The 27919-nt window shown below is 42.4% G+C and overlaps 1 protein-coding gene across 1 annotated transcript in view; it reads left to right on the top strand.

Annotated features, from left to right (window-relative positions):
- SMC6 (structural maintenance of chromosomes 6) overlaps nt 1-27919 on the top strand; it is a 1850548-nt gene that overhangs the window by 1740830 nt on the left and 81799 nt on the right. The window contains exon 25 of the mRNA XM_044068538.1: nt 16804-16956. Coding sequence (XP_043924473.1) covers nt 16804-16956 — 153 coding nt within the window. The remainder of the gene's footprint in view (nt 1-16803; nt 16957-27919) is intronic.

Genomic DNA, 27919 nt, shown 5'->3' with positions numbered 1-27919 from the left:
TAGATTGTTGGGAGTTATTATCTTGTTGGATCTGTAGATAGGAAACAGAAAATGTACCCCAGGACTTCCCCCATACTACAGATGGACAGATGCAGCTCCTCAGTGCTTGATTCCATGCATGGGTCTCCTCAAATTATCTGTGGTATGATCTTTGTTATTCTCATGAAGGGTAATATGTAATTGTCAACCATGGAGTGGTTAAGACCAGTCTCTAACCACGTGGGATAGTTACGTTCAAGCACAAAAAGGGAAATTGGCTAGGTTTAAAATGGATAACAAGGGCAGCTAGCCTAGTTCTTACCTATGCTAGAGGATCACAGGACAGATAGCAATATTGTGGCAGGCTGCCAGTCTAGGCAAGGTGGTGACCAGAATTGCACCTAACACTAATATATTTTCATTGCCAAAAATGGTTCACATGCTCAGTGTCAGTTCCTAGTCATTTGATTTGGGACTAGTTGCATTTCAGATGACCCTGGAGGACCCATTGACTCCCGAAGTTTTGGATGCTACCTTTGTGACATCTGACCTTCCTATTATTTCTACATGTTCCATCCTTATGTAATTTTATTGCGTAGTGCTGCATTTACATCCAGTATACAGTCAGCCAGGATTCTGAAAGCATGTCTGCAATTATTAGGACCCTAGATGTTTCATAAAGTTCAATCTGCCATGGCTGTTTTCACCTATGTACAATTTTCCAACAAATGTTTCTTTTTTAATTCAAGCTGTCAGTGTTTAATCTGCAAACAATGGAAAGTGTGCCTTTTCCGCTTCTCAAGAACAGAAGAAGAATTCTGTAGTCTGTAATGATCCAGCATGGTTTCCCCTTGGTTTGGACAAATAGAGGTACTAAGGTTGAAAACACCTTGTCTTTAAATTCCCTTCCTGCCGTTTCTTTTGGGAAAAACCTCTGTTATGTGTGATGTATAACCAGTGTGGCTCATTGACAGGACACAAGACGTTAGTGTAGGGGAATTCATCTCCACAAAAAGGACATTCACTAACAGAGTACGACAGGGATTGGTTATGGAGTCTCTCCTTTGTGGCATCTACTTCTGTGAAGTCAAGACATGATGTCCTTTTTCTGCCACAAAACTCATGGTAAATCTCCACAGAAAATCAAGTCGTCCTCCACCAGGATCACAGCTACAAATATAGCCTTTCTGCAAGGTTTAGTGCTCAAGACATTTTGGATGTAGTCACCTCGTTCTCAGTGGGTGTATTTTATAAACCCCACTGACTGGCATGCCTTCCAGAACAAATGCAGGGTTCTTTTTAGCCATGGTAAAGGGCATGCCTTTCTCCTTTAATGACCTTATCCCCCATTTTTTGCTGTGTAGGATCAGCTTTGGGAATCTTACCCAAAGTGGTGACGGCAACATTGTCCCACATGTAAAATGTATCATAGTTGTGTTGCCAACTTGCCATAATTGTAGACGTTTTGGTGTGGTCCCTGTTCAAGTTCAAAGTCGTTTTCTCCACCTCTTCTTCTCTGCTTGCTCTAGGGATGGTGATAACCCATAGCGAGTACAGAAGAGAGGAGGTGGAGAAACAGACTTTGAAATGCACTTGCTATGGAGAGGGTTGTACCCATTTCCCCTTACCCTTCCTTATTGACTCCATCCTTGTCTTCCCCCTTTTGATTTTTTGTTGCTAAAGTATCACAAGAAGGCTTATAAGCAAGCAGTAGTCTCCTATTCTAACTTCAAAGTGGAAGGCAAGAAAGAAACTTGGACAAAACAGGTGGACATTACAGTTATATAAGGTATGTGAGAACATCCAAAATGAAGGTGACATCAGCCCGTCCAAGGAGGAGGGGTACTTGGCTGTGAAAGCCTGGACAGGTGTCTGACCTCAGCCTGTAGCAGAGTTCCCTAATGCGATCGTAACAGTGATGGCACTTGAACATCTGCAGTTCTGGTAAGCTAGTAACACAACTATATTTTATGTGACTTTTACAGATTGGATGGACCAGTGGTCTCTTTCTGTCATCATGTGTTGTTTTTGCCTTATTTTGCAAATCATTTTAGCCTGTGCAAGCAGCAGTATTTTATCAGCAATTTCGATTAGAATCTTAAGCAGTAAGGCAGTAGTTGGTGATAAGTTTAAATAGCAAGGAACAAGATGTGTTTCCTTGTATAACAATACTTATGGAGGTTATCTTACTGCTATGTAGTGGCTCATTTTAATGCTGTTTTCTTAACATGTCTGAGCTAAACAGTGATGTTGCTGTTGAGTGTTGTGGCCATATCTATGTCTTTTTAACTGATAAAGCTTCTTTAAATTGGATGGATGTTGTATAATTAAGAAACAATACATCAAAGGGTGCTTTATCATGGGATATCATCACATCTTAGGATACAGTGAGACACTGAATATTTTGATATAGCACATCCTGGACATTTATTCCAGTTTCGACCAGTAGTCTCTAAAGATGCATGTTATTTTTACCTGCGGAGTTATCATGGAACATATTAGTGTTTAAGGATCTTTGATAAATATTTAAAGAAAAAGTATCACTTGTGCTCATGTGCATGGAGGCACAAGGCAAACAAGGTGCCTTATTTATTTATTATTTATTTATGTGACATTTGTTAACTGGGATGGGCCGACTGGGCATTGCCCTTTTTCAGCGGAGGCCCGGGGAGAAAAGCTCCACATTACAACTTATAAAAATAAGAACTAGGTAAAGTACATGGCAAATAATTACATAGACTTTGACAATATTAGCAATAATAGTAAAATATAACTAGAGTAGGGGAAGGGTTCAAGTTGGATGATTACAGAAACGATACTAAGTGCTATTTAGATGTAGTTTGTGTTTTCTTAAATTCACAAACACTGGAAATATTTCCCGGGGGCAAAGGAAGTTTGTTCCATTGGGTGGCAAGACAAGAGCTGTAGAGATACTGTCCAATAGATTTTTTAGGTTCGTAAATTTGCAGAAGGTATTGGTCAGAGCTTCTGAAAAATCAAGGGGGGGTGTAGAGGGAGGTAAGTGCAGAGATACTAGGCTAGGTAGAGGGTTTATTCAGGATAGAATGAACAACTAAAAGTTGTGAAAGTAAGCGATGATTAGGAAACTCTAGCCAGCTGAGAGTCCTCAGAGCTAGGCAATGAGATTTAAAGTACAAATTAGCAGCAAATCTTGCTACCTTGTTGTAGGTAAATTCTAATGTGGAGAGAAATCAAGACTGTAGATTAGTTAGTTTGTGAGTAGTAGAAGAGGTTAGGAAGGAGGTAGGTATGAGCTAGTGAAATTCTAGAGGGAGGGGTGAGGAACCTTTTAATTTGATGTTGTTAATCTTCTTTCCATTCATCACTGATGGGTTCGGTTCTGAGCCGTTGGAACCGAGTCGGCCTTTTTACAAAGCTCGCGCCAGCCAAAAAACTCTCGAGTTAAGTTTCTACCCAGAATGCCCTTCTCTCTTTTACCTCACATCTCATTTGCCACGTAGCCGTAAAGCCACGTTTCAGCCAAGCTCTCAGCTAAGTGGAACTTTATTTGATATTTTGGGTGAAAAACTTTTGATATCTTTTTTTATTGAACGAGTAGTATTTCTAGTGTGTTTTCTCCTGTCAGACCTTGTTTTTTTTTCTTCTCTGCTCTACCCATTGTTAATATTGGTAAACTTTCCTCCCTTACCCTTGTGGTATTCCTTCAATACCATAGCTGGTATTTTCCTTTCCTGTCTAGCCTGTTAGGGTTTGTGTCAGTAAGGTGTTTTTGTTTTTACCTATACATGTCACTGTAGTGGTAGAATTGTGGCTTTTTTTTAATGGTGTTTGACTTATTTGTTCTGACTGGTTATATTGCTTGCCTGTTGTGTCTCTCTAGCAAGATGCCGGATAACAAAGGTACTTCAGGTTTTAAGCATTGTGCTTCATGTAATGGCAGTTATCTAATAGTGATTCTCATGATGATTGTGTATACTGTTTGGAGGTGCCCCACCTTTCGGTGCAGTCTCCTTATGACATTTGTAAGAGTTTCAGTCAACGCACTCTTAATGAGCGCAAAAATAAACTGATACTGAAAGGGTTACTTAAGTCTCCCTTTTCAGAGGGCATTTCTGCGATGGAGGTCTCAGCCCCTCCTACTAAAGACAAAAAGAGGTCCCCCTCGATTCCCCCCTCACCATCGGGTGATCAGGGTAAGCCTGTGAAGTCAAAGGTCCCAAAGTTGTCCTCTGAGCATAAATCTGCCTCTACGGCTCTGTCCTTGTCAGCTCTGAGCATCTCAAAATCTATGATACCGGCGCCAACTTCGGCACCTGTGGCCACTTCGGCTCAGGGCACACCTTTGATACCTTTGTCAGTTATGATTTTGGAACCGACCATTTCTGCTCCGAGTGTCACTTCAACACTGAGTGTTTTTCTGACAAAGGTGGATTTTACCCCACTACTCCCTGTCTCAAAACTTGAGACTTTGATGTCGGCAGACCTTGTACCACAGACCAGATACTCCCCTTATGCAGATCCATTTCTGGGCCAGGTGTATAGCCCATTCATTGACTGTGCTGACTCTCCATCCAGAGTCTCCACTAGATCCACCAGGAGCCTGTCTGAACACGACGTGGTGCATCTTGTGGACCAGCTGTTGGCCAGGGGGGATACCCACAATTTCTAAGACCCATCCACCTGCAGGAACTTGGGTTGGTCTCTCCATGGACGCCTTCTTACACTCCTCATTCGACCATTTCGGTTCCAAAGCCTTCTGCTCCGATGTCCTTCTCAGAACCCATCACTTCAGCACCTATAGTGCACCTCACTTAGGCTCCAAGTTTGTCCCTTTGGTCTTCGGTTCCTGCGGAACTAGTCCTTCCTCAATCTTGGGATGGGAGGGTGGACGACTCGGCCTGGGGCACGGAGCCATGTTTCCCCTCTGTTCCATCCTCTGTGCCGATAACCCCATCTGCACCGATCCTGCTTGAGGCTCCATCCGTGGGGGTGGGTTCATCAGAGTGGGGTGTGACCCTGGTGCTGAGATGGTCTTTTTCAGTTCCAGGCTCCTATCCCTCTTCGGGTGGACCTGCTTTCCGCGAGATGGAGAGAGCTCTCGCTTCTGGAAGCACTCCTTTGACATCAGAACCTCAGTTTTTGCCCCCTGAGCTACAGCTGCCACAGACCACCCCCCCGGAACACCGGGCAGAGAAGCCGCAGGACACCCCTGTTCTCAGGGTACCTGCTCTTCTGAGTCCTCTTCAGAGACCCCCACTGAGGAGCCCCCTTGAAAGAGGACATGCAAGAGGAAGCACATGGACTCACCTGAGGAGTCCTTAATGGAAGACATGGATTACGGTGATGGTGAAGGGTCCCCTCGGTCACCTCCTGATGATATCTCCTTCGGAGACATCCTGGAAATGCTAAAGTAGAGAGGTGACTGGAAGCCCTTCAGTCCTTCATCTGAGGAGTCAGTGTTCCTGCAGGCTTTCTGTACCCGGCCTTCTACCTTTTGGGTGACCCTGTCTGCAGACGAGCTCATCCAGCTCGTCATGTAGCGAGCTTGGAAGAACCCTGATTCCATTGAGGCGATCCCTCAGAGATCTGACAAAATTCTTTCCCCGCTCGAGGAGAACCCACATTGATCCAGAGGTTTACCAGTTGATGCTATGGTGGTGGTGGCAGCCACGATAAAGGACTTTGCTGAGGAAAGTCCCGCTGTCCACCCGCCCAACAGTGAGTCCCGAGGGGTGGACAGACTTGGGAAGTGAGTTTTTGCATCAGAGACCTTTGCTATATGGTCCCTGAACTATTTGGCACATTTTACGAGGCTCCAGAGGGACTTGATCTTTGAACTCTCTGGGACACTTGTAGGACAGCTGTCTGATGAGGTCAGAGACAAAGTGGCCTCGCAGCTCGCAACCCTGGAATCTATATCCAACTTGTCCATGAGGTTGTTTTGACATGCGACCGAAGGGGCAGCTAGAGCAGCGGGTTCAGGCCTTTTCCCTTCAGAGTGTATGGATTTGAACCCCAGAGAAACTCTTTTAAGGGGCTGAAGACACTGCATTTACAGCTTGTACCACCGAAACAGGTATTCATGAGGCGTCATGTCTGGATTTGCATTTGTGACCTCGCGGACCCCTTCAAGTCTTCCTTTTTGAATGCTCCCATCAAAGCATCGTCCCTTTTTGGCTCCAAAGAGAAGGACACACTAGCCAGGTGCGAGCAAGATGGAAAGACCCTCTCTGGCGTAGGCCTACGGTTTTCCAGTCCTCAACGTACCTTCTCCAGGAATCAGAGGAGTGGGAAAATGTGGCACAAAAAATCTCAGGGTCCTTTCCATGCCGCACGTGGTGATACCCCCAGGGGCAGAGGTGGTAACAATTTTGGAAGATGCCCCTACAGAGGCAGAGGGGGGCCTCGTAACCAAGGCTCCAGGGATTCCTTCTCTGGACAGCCTTATCAGCACTCCTAAGGAGCAGGAGTGATGATGAGGCTGTCCAGAGGAGGAGTCCCTGGACAGCCTTATCAGCACTCCTGAGGTGCAGCCCGATTGCTTACCTTTGGAAGCAGTCAGGGTTCATTTCTCTCTGCACCAAGCTGCCTGATAATCTATTACCACCGATCGTTGGGTACAGAGTATAATCACCAGAGGTTACACCATTCCCCTTTCTTGTCAACCAAATCTTCCAAAAAAGCTTCCCGACATTCCACCCAGTCAAAGGGAAGAAGCAGCTTCAGAGTTAATAAAGCTGTCTCAAAAAATAGTCTTCCACTCAGTCCCACTAGACCAACATAGATCCGGATTTTACTCCAGATTCTTTTTGTGCCAAAAAAGATAGTGGACTAGAGACCCATTTTGGATCTCAGCAGCTTAAACAAGTCTGTCACCCAATCCAAATTCCGGATGGTCACAGTTCACTCCATTCTCCCCTTTTTAAGAGAAGGCGATTAGATGTGCTCGATAGATCTCCGGGATGTGTATTACCACATCAAGATGGATAAATGCTCCAGGAGTCTGTTTCGCTTCCAGCTAGGGGCCAGTCATTATCAATTTTGTGCTCTGCCATTCAGTCTCTCTGCAGCCCCCAGAGTGTTCACGAAGTGCATGACAGTGGTCACAGCTCACTTGAGACTACAAGGATTCCGGGTGTTTCCATATTTGGACGACTGACTTCTCACCGCCCCCACCAAGTGTCTTCTGGTAACAGCTCTGCATTATACTCTCTCTGTGGCAAAATTGTTGAGAATAACGATACATTGGGAGAAATCAAACCTTACTCCTACACAACAAATAGAATTCATTGGAGCAGTTTTCAATATGCAGTCCTGTCTAGTGTCACTCCCGAATCACAGACTCTAGCAATTGAGGCTCCAGCTCTGAATGATACTCTGTCAAACAAAAGTTTCAGCAAGAGAAGTTCTTCGTGCCCTAGGTTCTATGGCAGCTTCAGTTCCAATAGTGCCCCTAGCGAAGCTGCATATGCGGATCCTGCAATGGCTGCTCCTTTGTCAATGGTTCCCAAACTATCACCCCCTCAGTTACTAGATCCGAATAACCAACTCCTGCAAACAGGACCTCCTTTGGTGGATGAGGCCAGACAGAAATTTGGAGTCTTGCATTTCAATCCCCTCATCCCAGAGCCATTTTGACCACGGATGCTTCCCTGATCGGGTGGGGGGGGGTGCCATTTCCAGGGAAAGACGGTCCAAGGCACATGGTCCACCTTAAAGGCCCATCTGCATATCAGCTTTCTGGAATTGAGAGCAGTGCTGTTAGCGTTGCAGTCTTTTCATTCGGTTCTCCCTTCTGAGACAGTTGCAATTTAGTCAGACAACATGTCAGTGGTCTGGTATATCAACAAGCAAGGAGGAATCAAGTCCTACCCCCTGTGTCGAGAAGCCATGAGAATTTGGCAGTGGGCGATAGCTTCCAACCGCTTTCTGATAGCAACACATGTCCCAGAGAGCTCCAACGTAATTGCGGACAAACTGAGCAGATGCATCCTCCTGCTTCACGAGTGGTCCCTCAATCCCGAGATGGCGACAGAAATCTTCTGCTACTGGAGCCAGTCTTGCTGCAATCTTTTTGCCTCCCCATCAAACAAGTGCAGCAGCTGTTTCGCTGTACTCCCCCCCCCCCCCCAGAGGGGGGGAGTACCTGAGGGACGCTCTTATCCACGATTGGCCCACGGGACTTCTTTATGCTTATCCTGCCATTCTCCTGATTCCACAATTTCTAAAGAAAGCTCTTTGGTTGAGATGCAAAGTGATCCTCACAGCTTCGTTCTGGCCTCAACAAGTTTGGTTCCCCTTCCTTCGGCCTTGCCTAGTATACCCACTGTGGATTCTGGACCCTCTTCCAGATCTGATTACTCAACCCCAAGGGTTGAGACACCCAAATCTGCCCAGTCTCAAGGTGACAGCATGGTTTCTCCACTTCCATTAGTGCCAGGCAAGCTAATCTCACCTCGCCTGTTCGAGACATCATTCTGGCCTCTCATAAACCATCCACCAGAAGACTATATCAGGATAAATGGAAAAGGTTCTCCATCTGGTCCAAAGATAAACATGGTAGACCCGTATTCAGCTCCAGTAATTGGCGGTACAGCAGTACTTGGCTAAGTTTTTTGATAATGGAGCCTCTGCCTCTACCATATGAGTACACCTAGCGGCAATTTCTAATTTTCGCAGTAGTATAGATGGCACCCCTCTCATCTCTTTACATCTATGCAAAGCCTTTCTCAAGGGAACCTCTCATATCAGGCCTTCTGTCAGACAGCCTGTGGAGCCATGGAACTTTACTTTAGTCCTTCAGTCTTTGACTCAAAAACCCTTTGAACCTGCTGCAAAGTGTGACCTAAAGTTATTGTCCTGGAAATTCTTGATGATGTTCGTGTTTCACTGTTGCAGTCATAACATTTGGGTTATCTGCCTGCAGGTAGTCCTCAGCCGGCCTGAATATCAAAGTCTTGGGTCCTGCGTCGGATGCTGTCTTATCTTCCATGATGTCAGGTAGTCAGGGGTATAAAGCATGCAGGCGACGCCATTACATCAGTCTTTCTTGCCACGCAGTGCCCAAAGCAGAAGCAGTTTGCAAGTGCTGGTCGGCCAACTCCTGAAATTTTCGTTTTCGAGTTTCAGAACCAAAGTCTTCAAAAAAGCTAAGTACCCCATTGGGGATCCTTTTTCTTGCTCTAAACCAATGTCAGTAAAAGTTAACAAATGTATTACCTGTGGAAAGCAAATACCTCATAAAGATTTTAATTCGTACTGCATTCCTTGTTTAGGCCCAAACCATGACGTCCCTCGCTGTCAGTTTTGTGCCTTATTCAATCCTTGAACTATTCTTGCAGCAAACTATTTCGGTACTCTGTTTAATTATCGAGAAATGGCTTTGATAAGCCATCCGATTACCGACACTCCGAAAAAAGGTAAAGATAAAGACTGAGACAGACCGCATAGGTCCAAAGCTGCAGAAGACGCTTCCGTTAAGCTAGTCGCCAGTTCGCCGGTACTCAGTGAGGCGCTTTCGCAACCCCTGATACCTGCTACTTCAGATTCGCAGGCCTCTACTGAGACCCATTCGGAGTCCGGTATGCTGCGAGATGCTTCTTCGACTATGCAACCTGCGGATGTCTCTACCTTGGATGGGTCCGGAGCCGCTGTGCCGTTATCGGCTTCTGAGGGTGTATTCAGGCCTATGGACTTACATTTCAAACAGACGCCATCTTCTTCTTCAAGGCCTAAAACTTGACCCACACCTAGAAAACCGACGTCCAAACCGCATGTTCAGGCCCATATGCCTAAAAAACAAATGATAAGAATGGCTGAAGACCTTATTACTTTAATTAGGGGAAGCCAGCCTTCTCCCTCTAAGAGACCTAGAATTGATTTTCCTTCTGATCAGGATTCTGAAATTTCTGTTTCTTCTGATTACCAGGATTTACCCTTATCTACCTATGAGGATTCTGATGCAGAGGACTCCATTCCTTCTGCCCCCCCAGAAGATTTTTCTTTTGGTGAAACCTTGCACACTCTTAGGGAGCCAGGACTACTCTGACTCCAAAAAGAGGCTTAGGGAATTCTTACTCCTACCTCAATACAGGCCTTTAGCTATTCCTCCTGTCCTGGACATTGTAGATGATGCCTTCTTGGAATCTAGCCTGGCCCCAGACACTACATCCGGCTCCCAGGAAACCTGACCGGTATTACAGAGTTCCTGACTCTCACAAGTTTCTTTTCAAGAATCCTTCTACAGACCCAGAGACCATTTCTCAGGGACCTAAAGGCATTAAGGCTACTACTGCCAAAAACCCTACCCCCTCTGATAGAGATTCCAGGGCCTTGGACAAATGGGGTAAGAAGGTATACACGTCTGCTACTTAGGCCATTAGGGCCTTAAACTGCCAGTTTCATATGTTAAAGTATCAGCAACATATTATGGGACTACTTAAACAGAAAATGATGCTGATTCCTGACTGTGCTGAAAATAAAGAATTACAGGATTTAATGCATTATGCTGAACAAGTTGGGAAACATACTTTGCAATGTGGTTTTCACTCTTTAGAAGCATCTTGCAGGGATGCTGTCACTGGGTCTGTTCTTAGAAGGCATGCTTGGCTTAAGGAGCAAAATTTGCCAGATCATGTTAAAGCTAAATTACTGGATGCTCCCTTAATCCAAGATCGCCTGTTTGGCAACAAAGTAGAAGTCCTTAAAAAGATGGAGGAAAAAGCTAAATCTATGCCAAACTGTTAAAGATTTCCTGCAAGTACAGCCTTCCTGATTCAGTAGGCATTGGTTTTCTAAGAATTGGTCCTTTTCTGTCTCTTCCAGGCCTTCTCAGTCCAAACCCAGGAACAGCAGACCACCTAGGCTACAGTCTCAAGGTACTCAGAGGCCTAAGCAGTGGGGGGCTTCCACTTCCAAAGCTGGAAGTAGTAAGACACCCCCCCCATGGAAAACATAATGACTTAACCTTAAACCTTCCCAGACCTGCTCTACTGCATGCTCCCGTAGGAGGAAAGATCGCACTGCATGCAAAAAACTGGGAACTCATTACCCAGGACAAATGGGTTTTAAATATAGTTTCCCAAGGATACAGATTTCACTTCCACACCTTACCACCCCCAAACGGTTGGTCAGACCTACCCCCAAATCAGTGGGCAGAGGCTCAACAGCAGGTTCTTTCTCTTCTACATATCAGGGCTATTCAGCCTATCCCAGCAGAAGAAAAGGGGAGTAGGCTTTTACTCAAGACTTTCCCTGGTACCCACAAAAGACAGCTCCTGGTGTCCTATCCTGGACTTCTCTATTCTAAACACCTTTTTGGTAATCCCAAAATTCAAAATGCTAACACTTCATCAGCTGCTTCCTATGCTAGGCAAAGATGCCTGGTTGGCAACCTTAGGCTTAAAGGAAGCTTACCTGCACATTCCAATAAGGGAATCTTGCAGGAAATACCTGCGCTTCATAGCAGGCCACATGCACTATCAGTTCTCTGCACTTCCCGTTCGTTTATCTACTGCACCCAGGATATTTACAAAGTGCCTAGCTCCAGTCATTGCATTTTGCAGGCAAAGAAATATTCAGATATATCCATACCTGGACGATTGTCTAATTCAGGCAGAAAGCCAGGACATGCTACTAAATCATCTGGCATTTGTACAGAAACTTCTAACCTCACTGGGATACACCATAAATGAAAAGAAATCTCATCTAGTACCCAGCCAACAAATTGTATTCCTGGGAACAAGTTTAAACACAACTTCCCAGATGGCTTACCTCATGCCAGAGAAACAAGTTTATTTTACAGCCTACTTCAAGCTACTGGCCACAAAGACCCAGCTATCTGCAAGGAAAATCCTGCAAGCCCTGGGGTTCATGACCGCTTGCATTCTACTAATTCCATATGCAAGACTGCATATGAGGAAACTACAGTGGTATCTAAAAAGCCTATGGTGTCAACATTCACAGGATCTGAAATCAATGATTCCTATCATTCCTTGTATAAAGACAAAGTTCCTTTGGTGGGCAGAGTCCTGCTACCACAACAAGGGACTGCCATTCATTCTACCCCCTGCCGCCCAAACCCTAACAACAGACGCATTAGATTATGCATGGGGGGCTCACTTGGCAGGGCAGTGCATTCAGGGAAAATGGAACCCCAGTCAGATGCACCTGCATATCAGTCAAAAAAAGAAATGTTAGCTGTACAGAATTCACTGACAGCCTTCAAGGACCACATTCTTCCAGGACAATTATTGGTAAAGACAGACAACACCACCGTTATGTGGTACATAAACAAGCAGGGAGGAACCCACTCGTATCCTCTTTGCAGATTAGCCATGGCTCTGTGCAACACAGCCTTGAGCTATCAAGTGCACCTACAAGCTCAATTCCTGCCAGGCAAGCTAAATTCACTGGCAGATGACCTAAGCAGAAATTTCATGGACCCACACGAGTGGAAACTGAATCCAAAGATATTCAACATTTTGAGAAACAAATGGGGGAGCCCAGAGATAAACCTGTTTGCCTCCCCTCAGAACTACCAATTGGACAAATTCTGCACAAGGACTCCCCACAGCCAAGCTTGGAAAGTGGATGCTCTGTCCTTCACCTGGGAAAGCCTCTCAGTTTATGCTTTTCCCCCTCTGCCTCCTGCCAAAAGTTCTGCTAAAGATCAAACAAGATAAACCAAGGACAATACTGATTGCAGCAGACTGGCCATGCCAACACTGGTACCCCCTCTTGCGCAGTATGTCACTGCTGGATCCATGGCACCTGCCTCAGACCCCTTCCCTGCTGTCCGGGCCAGATTCTGCACCCCCAGCTTCAAACCCTGAACCTTGCAGCCTGGCTTAATTCCCTCAGCTATCCAATAGCATCACTCAGTAAGCAGGAGCTAGATGTTATCCTGGAGGCCAGGAGGCCTAGTACTAGAAAATCCTATGCTGAAAAGTGGAAAAGATACTTTGCCTGGAGCTAGACTCAAGGGATGGGCACACCAGTGCCCAGCTTACCACGTATTATTCAATACTTAACAAAGATGCTCCACAAGGGTCTTTGCTTCTCATCAATTAAAATTCATGCCTCAGCCATTGCAGCACATTATAATACTGAGCCACCCCTCTTCTCTCACCCCCTGCTGAAACAATTCCTCAGAGGGGCCAAAAATTTAAGACCACCCAGGAGAGCCCCTACTCCAGCCTGGGACCTTAACTTTGTATTGGAAATACTCACTCTACCTCCTTTTGAGTCAGCTGCAACTGCAGAGTTGTAATTCCTTTCTTGGAAAACTGCTTTTCTTCTAGCCATCACTTCAGCAAGAAGAGTGTCTGAACTTCAGGCCCTCATGGCAGTGGAGCCCGTCATCATCTTCCATGCTGACAGGATGTCCCTCAGGACCAGTTTTTCTTTTATGCCCAAGGTGGTATCCAGTTTGGCCCTTAATCAGTCCATTCATTTGCCTTCCTTTTTTCCTACTCCACAGAACAAAGGAGAATGAATACTGCACTCTTTGGACGTGCACAGACAACTAAGATTTTATTTGGACAGGACTAAACCTCTCAGAAAAACTGAACAGCTGCTAGTTGCCTTTGCTGCAGGGGCAGAGAGGAAGGCCATTTCAAAGCAAACCATTTCTAAGTGGATAGGCCATTGCATTCTTTTCTGCTATAAGCAACATGGAAAACCTACCCCTCAGGGGATTAGATCACATTCCACCAGGGCTGCATCTACCTCTACAGCCTTTCTCAGAGGTGTCCCTACCAGGAACATCCTAAAAGCTGTACCTGGAGCTCTGTACATACCTTCACCAAGCATTACCACTTGCCTGTGTTTTCTAAATCCAGACCTGGTTTTGCCACTGCAGTCTTGCAGGGCTTAATAGCTGGTCCTAATGCTCTCTAACTTCCTGCTCCCTGACTTAGCTTTGGGAATCTACCCAAAATATTTAATGACTACAAAAGTGAAACATGAAGAACATAGTACAGTTGTGTACACTTGCCATATATATAGATGTTCAAGTATATTCACTGTTGCAGTCCTGGTTACCCTCCCTCCAGCCCCCTGACTTCTCTTGGCTATACCTTTCTTCTTGTTTAGTGTATTTCAGCTTTCTGGTGTATTTGCTTTTTGTTGGAGGTGTAACCTTTATATATGTATATTTGCTTCCCATAATGGGGGGCACCTGACATCTGGGGCAAGAAAAACTGATTTAATGGCGTCTGCTGCATGCTTTATACCCCTGACTAGCTGATTTCATGGAAAATGAGACAGCATCTGACGCAGAACCCAAGACTTTGATATTCAGGCCGGTTGAGGGCTACCTGCAGGCAGATAACCCAAATGTAATGACTGCAACAGTGAAAACACTCGAACATCTACATTTATGGTAAGTGTACACAACTGTACTTTCTTGGTAGCCATCACGTCAGCCAGAAGAGTCTCGGAGCTGCAAGCATTATATATCAAGAGGCCCTATCTGGTTTTCCATAAAGACAAGAGTATCACTCTAAACGAACCCATTCTTTCTTCCCAAAGTTGTTTCTGAATTTTCCATTAACTAGACCATTGACCTACCAGTGTTCTTTCCAAATTTTTCCAATAAAAGAGAGTACTGGCTACAATCCTTGGATATACATAGGCAACTGAGATTTTACCTAGACAGGACTAAACCTATCTGTAAGTCTGAACAGCTTTTCATCTCTTTTTCTGGGCCTAGAATGGGAAATTCTGTTTTCAAAGTTACATTATCAAAATGGCCAAGAGACTGCATACGTTTCATCTATTCCCTCATAAAAGAAGCTATGCCAAAAGTTAAAGCTCACTCCACTAGATCTATGGCAACATCGGTAGCTTTCCACTCCAGGGCTTCCATGGATGACATTTTCACAGCTGCCACTTGCGCTAAGCCTCGTTATTTAGTGAGGAGATGGTAAATGAAGGTTTAAGGTGGTAGAGGTATTTTGTGAGGAAGAGGAGGAGTTTTTTTTCTTTTTAGGGTTAAGAATAAGTTGATTGTTAGATAGCCAAGATTCAGTAAGGTTGAAGGATTTTTGTGTAATGGTTAGTAGGTCCGAAGGGTTGTCAGCAAAAGAGATGATAGTGGAGTCATCAGCATATTGAATGAGGGAGGACTGGGGCAAGATTGGTAAATTTGATTAGTAAAGATGTTAAAAAGAAGGCAACCTAAATTTGAGCCTTGAGGGACATCCATATTGACGGAGGGAAGGGAGTGAGAGTAGAGAGCCATTTGACAGATTGCATCTTATCTGTAAGGTAGCTGTTGAACCAAGAGATAGCTGATGTGGATAAATTGAGTTGGGATAGTTTGGAAAGGAGAATGGAGTGGGAGACAGTGTCAAAGGCTTTAGAAAGGTCTAAGAAGAGGTAGGACACAAGTTTGTCATCTCTGGGAAGACAGATTGAGTTGATAAAGAATATGAGCGCAGTAGTTTTACTGTGTTCTTGTGTATCCAAGGCATGGTAGTATGATAAAGTATGCCTTAGAGTTTGTTAGTCTTGTAAACTGCATCTATATTGTAAGAATACAGTAATGCAAGCATTTTATTTTCCTTTCCATTGACATCTGGGATTCTTACCACAGCCAAGATCTGCTCAGCTTTGAAATTCTTTTTTTGTTCATGTTATAATACTTGTATTGCCATACATTTTTTTGTTTTCAAAAGCAAAGCCACGCATTTAGATTTTACTTCGGCCTTCTTTGTATATTGCATTTGAGACCTGATGGAATTATGAAAAGAATTTCCTGGCTATCCAACTTGGTAAGAAAGTAAATTAGAGAATTATGAGAGGGTTTAGTCTTATAACTATCATAATGTGTTTCAGACATGGGTGTCAAGAAATTGAACTTGAGAGCAAACTCGAGGTGAATCTTGACATCCATGTTGAGAAAATATAAGGAAGGAGGGTTGTGAGTAAAAAGACCCAATCATAATTTTTTGTAATGCATGGAGATTTTCCTGCTTGTAGACACTTGAAAAGTTGGAGAACAAATACAGGAGCACCAAGTGCTTTACAGCTTTGAAAGCTGTGATACACCTACGTTTGCAACACACAAAACAGACACCACGAAACAGTGTTAGGAAGTAGAAAGACCTTTAAAATATGTGCAAACATTTCCTTCAGCCCAGAAAAGGCTGAATGATACGTTTTGATATTTATAAAGTTCTTTGCTGTACCTTCTGCTGTTCTGTAGTGGCTGCTAACTGTTGTTAATGCACTAGTGTGTATCCACATTTTAAAAGTTTTGTGGGATGCTTAACAAAGGCTTTAATACCTTTCTGACATCAGAAATGTGCTTAATTATGCCTGTCTTTTCCTCTGTTTCAAATTGAGATGCCCCACGTACTACAGTCTTTTTCAGTGTAGTCATTTCAGTAAGTTTTTAGTAAGTTTTTATGGAAGACTTTTAAGAACAGTATTAAAAATATCCTGCTACATTGCAAATGTATTAGCTTGTTAGTATTGTGATAACATTCTTTTAATGGTACCTTTTTTGCTCTAGAAAATGAAGTACAGATACATAACATACAAATAGAAGATTTACAGATACAAGAGAATGTGCAACAGTATTTTTAAAATTGAATCTACAAATATGTCAAAACTGACAAAGCCAAAAGATAAAACACACTAAATATGTGAGATATCAGCAATATTCATTTGTAGCTTTTAGTAAAAAAAAGGAAAGTTTTGACCTCTGGATGGCACTGCTGCTTTGCAGTACAGTATGTTTTTAAGGCAGATGTCTGCTTTGCTGGATTTTTATTACAAATAGTCTTCTCTGCAAGTTGTGTGATGTTCTATATTAATCATTTGTGTTTAATTCAGGTTCAGCCTGGAGAGGGAGACAAGGCAGCATTGAGTGACATGAGATCTCTGTCTGGAGGTGAACGCTCTTTCTCTACTGTCTGCTTCATCCTGGCCCTTTGGGGTATTTCTGATTCTCCATTTCGATGTCTAGATGAATTTGACGTCTACATGGTACAGTTACATTCATTTAAAATTTAAGTTTACAACACTAAAAATAGAAGATTAGCTCAAAATGAAGTAATTTAAGCTATTCTTCAGAATCCATTATTAATGTGTGTTAGTTACTGTTCAGTTCCCTGTTATACTGCCGACTGGCTGAAAAGCTGTGTATACTTGAAATTATATTGTATATTTTCACAGGCTGTTTGTGTTCACTTTCATAGCTATGAAACAATTTTAGAGAGTATGCCATTTTCCTTTCAAGAGATTGTTTCTGTGACATGTTCTGTAATAATTATTTTTCTGTGTTTTTCATTCTTGCTAAATCTGGGCAGTGATCCAGATTTCCCCATCTCTGTTCCTTTCTCATAGGTTCAGTGGTTAACTGTCACTTTGAAGGGCCATGTAGTAAAAGTGATAGCTTTATTTGCTGTACAGAAATCGAGAGTCACTGCCGTGAAATAATTTTGTATGTTTCGCGCATGGATTTGGAACTTCAGGATATTTATTCCATCTTGTCACATTCCACCAAACATACCTTAGTAGTATGTACTTTTCTCCCTCACAGAAGCAGCAGGACTAACCTTAATTGTAGACCAGCTTGGCAGTTGCCTTGAGCACCAGCTGTTAGGTGGCATAGTTTTCTCAAAGTGTTTGCAAAAATATTCATTTTGAGCAGGTTGGTGAAATGGACCATTAATACACATATTTTCAGCCACAGCATTCTTACAGTTGCAAATGTCAACATAGATTCATAGATCATTACTAGGCTAAGGACCCAGGAGGACTTCTAAGCGTAGCCAAATTTTTCTGAAAGAATAATGACATCCTGTATCAAAATAGGACAGTGAGGGCAGGCATTATAAGCTACCTCTGTCCATAAATGATATGGGTGACAGGCCCTGTATAGATTTTCTATTCCCCATCCACTGGTCTCGGTTGCGCTTAAAATGGGTAATAGACAAACTCAGGTTCACATGGATGGGAAGCCTGTTCCACAGAAGGGGCAGCCTCTAGGACCCATTTGTCTCTCCATTATGTTCTGTTAAAGTCAAAAACAAGTCCCTAGAACTTGTGTTTCTGGTACTGTTTACAAATCTGCAGATGATTCTTAAGTATAGGGTTTGGGGATGCCTTTTAAGCCAGGCATTGATCACTCCTCAGCAATCTGTAGGAAATTGTGTAGAGGAAAAGAGCTATAAGACACTGTGCATATCGCAGGTTTGTTACTCCTTGTATTGTTTTTGTAAGGAACCTCTGTGGTTGCTCTGATTGCTGCATATGTCTGGTCAGGTACATACCAAAGGACGCATTGTACTCTATGGTTGGTCTGATAAGGGCAGAGTACAGTGGGATAATGACCTCTTTGGGCCTAGATGCCATGGCCTTACTTATATTTTGCACAACATGAAAGGATTTCCTCACCACTGTGGCCATGTGGTGGTCGAAGGTAAAGCTGCTGTCTCCATGCATACACAGATCCCCATCCACCAGGTCAACTCTTAGGGTAGTATTATCAGCATGGTAATTAGCTGGGATGGTTGACTTCCCAAATGGTACAGTTATGCATTTCTTGGCACTGAATTTAAGACCATGGCTTTGGCACCATTTGCTAGTCAGAGATGGGCCTTCTCAAAGAGTACTAGTGTCTGCAAGGGAGTCAGTGATAACCCCCAGCTTGCCATCATCTAAAAGCTTTGTCAGCCATAAACCTTCAGTGTTTGCTTCCTCTTCAGAGAAATAGATGCCAAAAAAGGAGCAGGCCCAATACTGAATCCTGGGGGGCTCCACTAGTGACTGACGTCTTAGTGGAGGTGGCCTCAACTATTTTGACCTCCTGAGTCCTATCAGTGAGCCATTTGGCTATCCAGTGGTCATGTTTCATGCTATTTAGTAAGATTCCAGGGTTTGTTATCAGGGCCCATTGATGCAGTTTTTGGCTTTGGAAAGTGCATTGATGACCTGTACCGTAGACATCTTTGGAGTCTTGTATGCATTATTTCCTTTGGACTATGGAGGGGGGGGGGGGGTGGACTTAAGATGAACCTGTCAACCAAAAGTTTGCCAATGCCCTCTGGTTCAGTGTGGGTGATGCCATTTACAATAATTTCTGTGCATTGCTGCGGTACTTCCCTTGAGGTTACTAACATAACTGTAGGAAGCTTTTGTGGTTGTCCTTTGCGTGAGAAACTTTTTTTTCTTCAAATTTAGCCTATGAAGTATTAATTAACCCTCTTGGCTGCCTGTTTAGATTGGGCAGGGGGCTTTTAGTATGTTGCGCTCTGTTCCTTCTATGCTTGGCCAAGATTTTTCTTTCTTTTGTTGTATAACATTAAGATCTAACATTGAGGACTCTCTCTTGTGGATCCAGTGGCTGAACTTCCTTTGTTAGTCAGCATTTTGCTTCTTATTCCAGATGTCCCTGTGCTCATGGACTTAAGACAGTGCATACTGCAATGTCGCATATTGACCATATAGTCATGCTTGGCCTTAAATATTATAGTTCCTTTTGTGCTGCTAATGTAGTTTAAATATTAATTCTTTCTGTGTCATTGGTAAAAGGAATAAAAGTACTTGCATTTGCATGCCTGGATTCTTCTTTCTGCTGAAAGTGTCCAAAAGTGTGTGCTACTGATGAAAAGGAGGCTTCTCATGAGATTGGTTGGGATGGTCCTTTTCAGTGCCTAAGGGATTAGCCAGACTTTTGGTGCCAGAGACTTCACTGGGAGAATTTGCTTGACCTCATTCGCTGGCCTTCAGGACAGGAGTCATTCTTATTTAGTAGGGTTGGATAGCATACTAGTCCTCTCTTTCTGCAGAAGAGTTGAAGCTTGGAGGATATGCATTCCTGACACCCACCTTTGAGGCGTCCATACTGTCTTTCTTCTGCCTTACTGACTGTCCTCATTCCTCCCAGTCTGAGCATTGGAAGCAGCCCCTCAAATCATCAGATAATAGATCCAAGTGTACTAGGAGCTGAATCATCTACTTCTGCAGCTATAGACTGCTTGGCTGTGGTAGAAAGACAGTCGCAGGGTGAGCCATGGCCCATATCAATGGTATGAGACACTTGTTTAGGATTTATTGAGTGGTAAATTTGCAGGTGTGAGATTTCATCTTAATCACTATGGTGAAATGCTTGTGCCATCTCTGGTACAGGTTTGTTCCCCCGTTAGTCCAGGCAGCTCTGCGGTGCTTATGGTACTGGATCTGGAGCATATGAAAGAACAACAGAGTACCCTCCTCTTCTGTCTACGGGGTTGGGGGAATTTAAGCATGGTGGCCTTAATGAGTCTTATAAAGCTTTGAAGCCTTAGGGAATCTTCCACTCTTCATTATATGACAACTATTTTAGTGCAGCCTTGCTACTTTTGGGATTTTGTAGCCCTTGTCCCAGGTATTTTCTGGTACTCCCAGGACATCTCCCAACTGGAGGCAGTCTTTGTGAGTACCATGTTAAAAGCATGGGTACGCCTTTCCCTAACTATCCGAAGATTAACTTTACTGTGGTCTCGGGAGGACTTTATCATGCGCAGAGGTCATACTCTGTCCCCTCCTGTTTGGGGGACAGGTTTGGTAAGTGGGCATATTCCTGTACCACGGGGCTTAAGGTGACACACTGTAGTTTCTCCTGTTGGAGTCTTTGAGAATTTTGCTTTAGGCCCTTCCTGAGTCTGGGATCAAGGAGGGCCTCATCCTGATTGTGTCCAATGCAGTACCTTAGATGTTGTCTGATATCGACAGATGATGTCTTGACCCATGCCTGGAATGCGCAGGCTTGACTGAGGACACACACACCCCAAAGTGATTATGTGGACAGTTTCCTACTAGATATACCCCTTTGACAGAAGTGTTTTTTTCTCAAGTTGGTATAATACATCATATATTTCCTAATGTTCTAAGTATTAATTTTCTGAAGTTTAAATATTTGAAAGTCTTATACAAGCAGCACAATATGTCTGACAATATTATGGAATGATGAGACATGTAGAGACACTTTTGTAGTGATAGTTTTAATGCACTACCATTAATGGCAGAAAGCTGAGAAGTACAAATGTATTTGATGTTTACAAGGTGAATCTGCACATCTAGTGGATGATGCAGTTTTGTGCCACTGCACTGATGAAATCATGAAGACTGTATTGCACATTGCCATATGAAGATGCTTATTTTAAATTGGAATAAACATGTGGTATTATAAACCAGACATTCTAGTCGAACACTTTTCACAAACATGGTAAGTGTGGTCCTGCTCAAACTGTATTCCATGGAGAAGTTCATGTATTTTAACCTGAAACCCCAAAAATATGAAGGAAGCAGCACCAACTGTTTATCTCATTTTGTGCCCTTGGAAGAGCATTATGTAACACATCATCGATGGACCATATTTGTGTCAGAAATGTGTAATGATTTCTAAAGTTTAGATGCTCTTTCACTATTTTTTGGCTTGTTTCATGCATGTCTCATACCACCAACACCAGAACACGTGCCAAGAATAGTCAAGATACCTTTGTTGCTCTAAATCCTGAAACCCTCAGAGATGTCAGCATGTGGCAGAAATTTCAGGATAAGTAGTGATTTATCTCTATGTGGTCCTCAGAATGACTCCTTTTCTACATGCAGCCAGTGTTTCTATACCTTTATATCGATGTTATGACCTAAATTTAACAGGCAACACTTCTCTTCCATTTCAGGGAAATGCTGTCTCTGTTACTCTGTGTTGTTCAGTCAATAATAGGTGATACAATTGTTCAAAACTGTGCTTCCTCAAAGAATCTAAAAATAAAGTAAGTAATGCAGTGTTGAAGCAAACAGAGACTGCTGTAAGGTGCCCTTACTGCAGTAAGTGTCTGCAAGCCCGCAGTCAGGTGTGGATATGCCGCAGTTGACACCTTTGCTGGGGACTGCTGCCACTGGTTCAGTTATTAGAAGGTATGTATGGTTGAGATTCCAGCCTTTACCAAAAGATATTTATTAAAGGGCAGTTTTGAAAAGCTGTCTTAAATATTCTTTTTTGTGGGCCTTCGACCTAAGGCAATTTTCAAAATGTTAGAGGAAAAGGGAGGAACTGTGCAACTACTGAAATAGTAGTTTTTCTGCTGCTCTGTTCCCAAGTACAACAGAATTTTTTTAACCAAGTCGCACGTTATTAAACCAGCAACAGAGCAATATAAATAGAACCACTACAAAACATTTCTTACTAAAGTTAGACTGCACAAAGTTTCTATGAAAACAAAATGTAGCCTTTCCCAAAACCAAAATGTAGTCTTTCCCAGATATCCTGTTGATAGGAAGTAATTACCATGGCAATGAAGCACAATGGAAATTTTGCAAGTAAACATTGGCCGTTTTATAAAAAACAGTCCTAGTCCGAGTCTTAGTATGTCATATAAAGGAAGTCCTTTGAAAAGGCTAGCTGAGAAGAGACATGGGCAGAATACAGAGAAATGGCCCCCTCCAAACCAGGTGAATGCCTGTCAGTTTTGACTAACTCTACCCCCTTATCAAAATCCTTTCACTTCTTCCTTCCTTAATGCACACAATCTAGGAAGACAGTCTTTTTAGGGGTAATTGGTTCAGAATTACCACAACCCTTTAGGTAAGTGAGGTAATGGATCCCCAGTACAGGTCAAAATGTAGAGCATTTTGCCATTCAAAGGAGCGCTTTCCTAACCCCCATATCAGGTTTCCTTGACAGGTCACATGTTGGACCATCTACCTTAGAAAGATTACTCCTTAAGAGGAATAAACGTATTTCTTTTGAAGACTCTTCCTGGTTTTCAGGAAAGATGTACCTTCCTACTCTGTACCTCTACAAACAAAATATTGATAATAAAGCAGTTCAGCATGTTAACCCTGCAAATGCTGTGTACTTTGCGGTTACCAGAGGCTGTCATTATCACTGTATATATGAAATATTTCTACTTTTTTAAGGAGCACAGAAACTTCCTTAGGTTCCTTGCAGGGACATCCAGTGCTTCCATTTTACTTCCTTGCTCTTTGGGCTTTCTTCTGTTCCCAGGGAATTCAAATGTTTAGCTTTGATTTTTGCCCACATGAGGATGAACTGCATCCAGCAATTTCTGTATTTAGGCCCTCACTTAGAAATATCTCTGGAATGTACAAATCCATGCCTGAGCAATCTAGCCATCTTTGTAGTCCCTTAATGTGTTCGTTCTTCCCTCAAGAAGGCCTTTTTTGGGGCAGTCTTAGATACCGAGGAAAACAGACTCTGGTTTTAAAGAAAACATGCGTCTTCCAAATTCTTGTGCTTTTTAATGGCAATAGAGGCATCTTGAAGGCTTCTAGGTTCTCATCAACATCCATACTAATGATCCTCTTCGCCATCCTTCACCTTAGGAAAATTCAGTGGTACCCGAGTAGTTTAGGGAGTGATCTCCATTCAGTAGAGAAACTGTTACTTATTCCTCCTGTCCAAAAGGAGTTCAGATCATGGGCAGACCAGGGAATAGCCAATCTGAGTATGTCTTTTGTAACACCAGGAGCAGCCTGACCCCAAGAATGTGTCGGATTGTGCCAGAGTAAGCAAGTACAGGATTCCTGAAGGCCTGGGGAAGGAGCTATCAGAACATGAGCAAACATGAGTAAAAGAAGGTGTTGGCTCTAATATATGCACTGCAAATTTTCAAGACTGTGTGTAATCCATGAGTACTTTTTTCTACACTGGAAAGAAAACAGGAAGAGCTAGTATGGGGGAGCTTAGAGTATGAAAGGGAAAATGATATGCAGTCATGTAGGGCCATAAACATTAAAATGTATGATAGTGAGAAATATTTTATGCATTACAGGCATGATACATACAGAAAACAGAAGGACACATTTACAATACACTGTGAGGTGTATTAAGCAGAAAACTTATTTCTATATGTGAATCTCTGCAGGGACTTTAATCTTATCCTGTGATTTAAAAAAATAAAATAAAATAAAATTGGCCTCTTCCTTGTACATAACAATTTCATGATAATATTTATATATGGATACACTGTTGTACAATACTTGGTGGTTCTGTATATTTCTAGTCCCTTGTAATGCATTTTTTGCCCTCATTAAAACTACCCCACAGCAACTGTCCGGGTGATTGGTATAGTTCCTGGACTAGTGAGATGGTAAGAATAACCTTGCCACCCAAGAAAATCCTGCAGGCCCTCTCTACCTCCCTCCTAAAGGGAAGCAGCCTAGGGCAGGTCTGCAAAAACATACAGCTGATCACCTCAAGTCCAAGATGGAGAACTGCAGCTCATTGATGTGGTAGACCAGGACACTTCCATGCCAAGTGCTACAGGGTACCAAAGGAAAATTGAATATTTATTATACTATGTAAATGTACACATAAATATAGAAGCAGTAGCTACAGGTAGCCATCAATAGAAAAGATGTGTCAAGGAGATAACTGTACCGCCGCCATAGTTCTGCATCTTGCAGCAGAAGTTTTCAGAAAGTTTTAACTATGACATCTCTAATGAATGCAAGAGATCAAATAGGTATTATCTCCATGTGATGATAAATTCCCATAACACAAATGATGGGTAGAATAAAGTACATAGTTCAATTCCTTTAACTGAGAGATTTCTGCAAAATTACCCAAACAAAACGAGGATCCCCCATTGTAGGTCAGACAGTCATCAACATTTAATCTTTGCCTTCTGAAAAATTAATACAACATATACCTGAAGGCCTTCCATATTCAGTCAACCTGCAGTGCTTTGGCAGATCAGCTGAACAAGGCCTCTTCCATACAGCTTGTGTAGAATTTGGACCTATAGCTGTTTCTCAGTGCAACTTACTTTATTTTATTTGTTGGCTACAGGGGTGCTTTTCCACTTCTCATTACCACTGACATCACTGTAATCAGAAATATCTTGCAAAATTACTGGAAGATTATTTTAGATAATGGGAAGTTGGCACGTAGAATTTATGCACATTCACTAGGGATTAGAAAAGGTCACACTGGTAATGCCGTGGCGCAACATTCTGTACAATGTAATAACTTTAAGAAATTTTTGTGCTGGGCTGTGTTGAAATGAATGGCTTCTGTGGGTACCAGGTACAAAGTACTGTTAGAGTACAGTGTCTCTGTATGGCAGACATAGTCGGCATTAGGCACCCATAGCTGCAGGGAGCCCTTGATTATCTCCCAGTGAACATGGGCCCCCATGCAGCAGCCGTGGGTTTCTCCTCTTCCTCTGTTTTTGTTCCTCAGCATTCGTGGATGTCAGCACAGCTACTTGACATTGCACGATCGCAAACTTTTTTTTTTTTTTTTAACTTGTCTGTAAGGTGCCCTCAATCCGGTCCACTTCAGTGAAAGCAAGAAACCTGATTGGCTGCAGCAGACAAGGAAGTAGGTAGTCTTTTTTTTTTTTTTTTTTTTTTTTGAAATGTGATGGTTAAAGTTTCTGTTGTAGAATGTTAAACCACGGCTGAGTTCAACAACACCAGAGGTGAATATCGGAGGGTGAGTAGTAGTATAATTTTTTGTCCTGTAAAGAACTGATAGAATTAGTTGAGTGAGTGCTAAATAGACTTGTAGTATTATGATATGATTACTGGAACTGATCTTTTAATGGGAGGCAAAGATGCAGTGTGCAAAAAGAGTAAAATTAGTAAAAACAGGAGGGTGGGTTTGTAAGATAGTTTGTGGCGGGATCATTTTTATGGTAGAGGACTGTATTAGTTTTTTTAATTATTGGTAATACTGTAGCAAGCAAAATGATAGGTAAAGGTTTGTAGGCAATGCTTTGGTGTGTGTGTGTGTGTGTGTGTGTGTGTGTGTGTGTGTATTAAAAACACTTCACTCGGTCCCTGATTTCACAGAATGCAGAATGTTCCTGATTTTTGCCTACATTTCTGGTCAGTCCCACATAATATTCTGGCACATCATTGAGAATTAATTATACTATTTCTTAAGTTCTTTACACTGGTAGTTTCATTTCAAAATGTGGCCGTTTAATCTGTTTGATACTATATTTAAAACAATAAGAGTTATGCATATATAATTATTTCCTCTACCTTTTTTGAACAGGAATACAAAACTTACTTGCTGATTCATAGTCCATTACATTGTAGTGACATCTTACAGTACTGTGCAATATACTTATATACAGTTCTGCATTTGTAATGAAGTTTTACAATGTATACTTAATTAATGATGCATGCATTCTTCTAAATGTTGTTTAATATTGTACTTATTCATTGTCACACCGTACCTATGTATTGCACATGCAATCTTTGTCAAATAATTTAATGACAATATTTTTTCCTTTGTATTCCTTAAGTGCATTTCTTACAATTGCCTTTGCCACTGTGGCCTGGGTTGTATATGAACAAAGTATAACTAACTAAATAAAGAAACACAATTACACTAACTATACAGTGATTGACATCTGAGCTTCAGACTTCATAACTTTTTTTTTATTCTAGTAGCTTTCTAAGCATATGTTTAAAATCTGCCCCTGATTTGGGGCCATTCTCACTCTCCATTATTTTTTACTGTTTTTACAGTGAAAAAATGAGGAATTTGATATGGACGTACAAAAAATGCCACAGAAAAAGTTTTTAATAGAAAATTTACAGGAAAAATGGAATAGCCATGCATAACTATTACCACTAAGTCTCCTTGCATGTACTCCAGTTAGTTTACTTATTGACCAATAGTTATTTCTAGTTCCAGTTATCCATTCTTATTTAAACTAGTGTTATCAAGAAATTAAGCTGTTCACTTAGTTTCTAGTTTACAAAGTTCAGAGATGTAGAACACCACATTCAAATACATTTTCTTCCCCAGGATCCCAGGTATGTTTTCAGTCCCGTGTCTTCCTATAGATAGCAGATCGTCATTTGAACTAGAATAAATTACTAGCAGTTTATCACACAAGACCTTTCATAGGTGCTAAGCACTGGAAACGGATAAGATGGCATCACTTGACAGGCCACTGCAGCATATATTACCTGCCAGATATCATCAGTATAAGTCAGTTAATGATTGTTGTACATATGTGTATTTGCAGTTCTATGACCCAGGTTCATCTAGTTAGATATTTCTGAATCTTCCAACCATTCACATACACTTGAACTCAGATAAGACTTCCAGAAGTGCATGCAGGATGCCATTTGATTCCTTATCAGAACCCTATATATATTGGAAGGTTGTTATTCAGTCTTAATTTCCACATGCTGTACAAGCAAATTTCCTGTTCAGACTGTCCAGTTATTGGCTGGCCTAAACATAATGATTCAGTCTTGCTGTACTGAGAACCCCATAATCCATTGTCCTATATCCTTTGTCATATCACCTTCTCTGCTGGGTAGTTATACATCTTTCCTTTATTTCCACAATGCATGAATTTACATGTTTTTGACTCCGATACAAGACTGACAGCTTCTTTACTGATTCAGGTAATTCAGATAACCTGAACAATTCCTCTTGGATCACCTTCCTAAAATAACAGCTGCTTCCACCTATGTGCCATATGTTAGTTTTTTTGTGTTGTCAGAAATGAGTAACTGAAAGCAGAGCTAAACCAAGTTCTGATGTCACTAGGCATAAACATTGTGCGCTCTGAAGGAGAGATGGTATTCCAAATAACAGCATACCAAGGACCTGCCCAGTGCATAGAAAATGCTACACAGTGGTGTATGATCCTTTACACAGTCTTGCCCTGCTGTGTAGCCAATAGTACTCCATGCTGGAGTACAAATATAAGTGACCCCAGCAGGATTAAACACACTTCACAAACCTTACACATTCTGCATATGAGCTGTTTCCAGTGTGGTAACTTATGAGACTTGGACCTTGCTGATGATGCATACCAGTGACCATACTGAACGCCTTCACTGCTGATGTGTTGGGCAGTTACCAGAGGTGAGCAGCACATTAGAAATGAATGAAAAAATATTTTGCATAGCAGGAAAAACACTATCAGCAAGGTAAGCCTGCTACCATAACCACACCTTT

This window comes from Protopterus annectens, chromosome 1.part0, assembly GCF_019279795.1.
Source record: "Protopterus annectens isolate FY-2018-M chromosome 1.part0, PAN1.0, whole genome shotgun sequence".
Lineage (NCBI taxonomy): Eukaryota > Metazoa > Chordata > Ceratodontiformes > Protopteridae > Protopterus > Protopterus annectens.
Note: the sequence above shows the minus strand (reverse complement) of the source record. Positions and strands in the feature narration are given on the sequence as shown.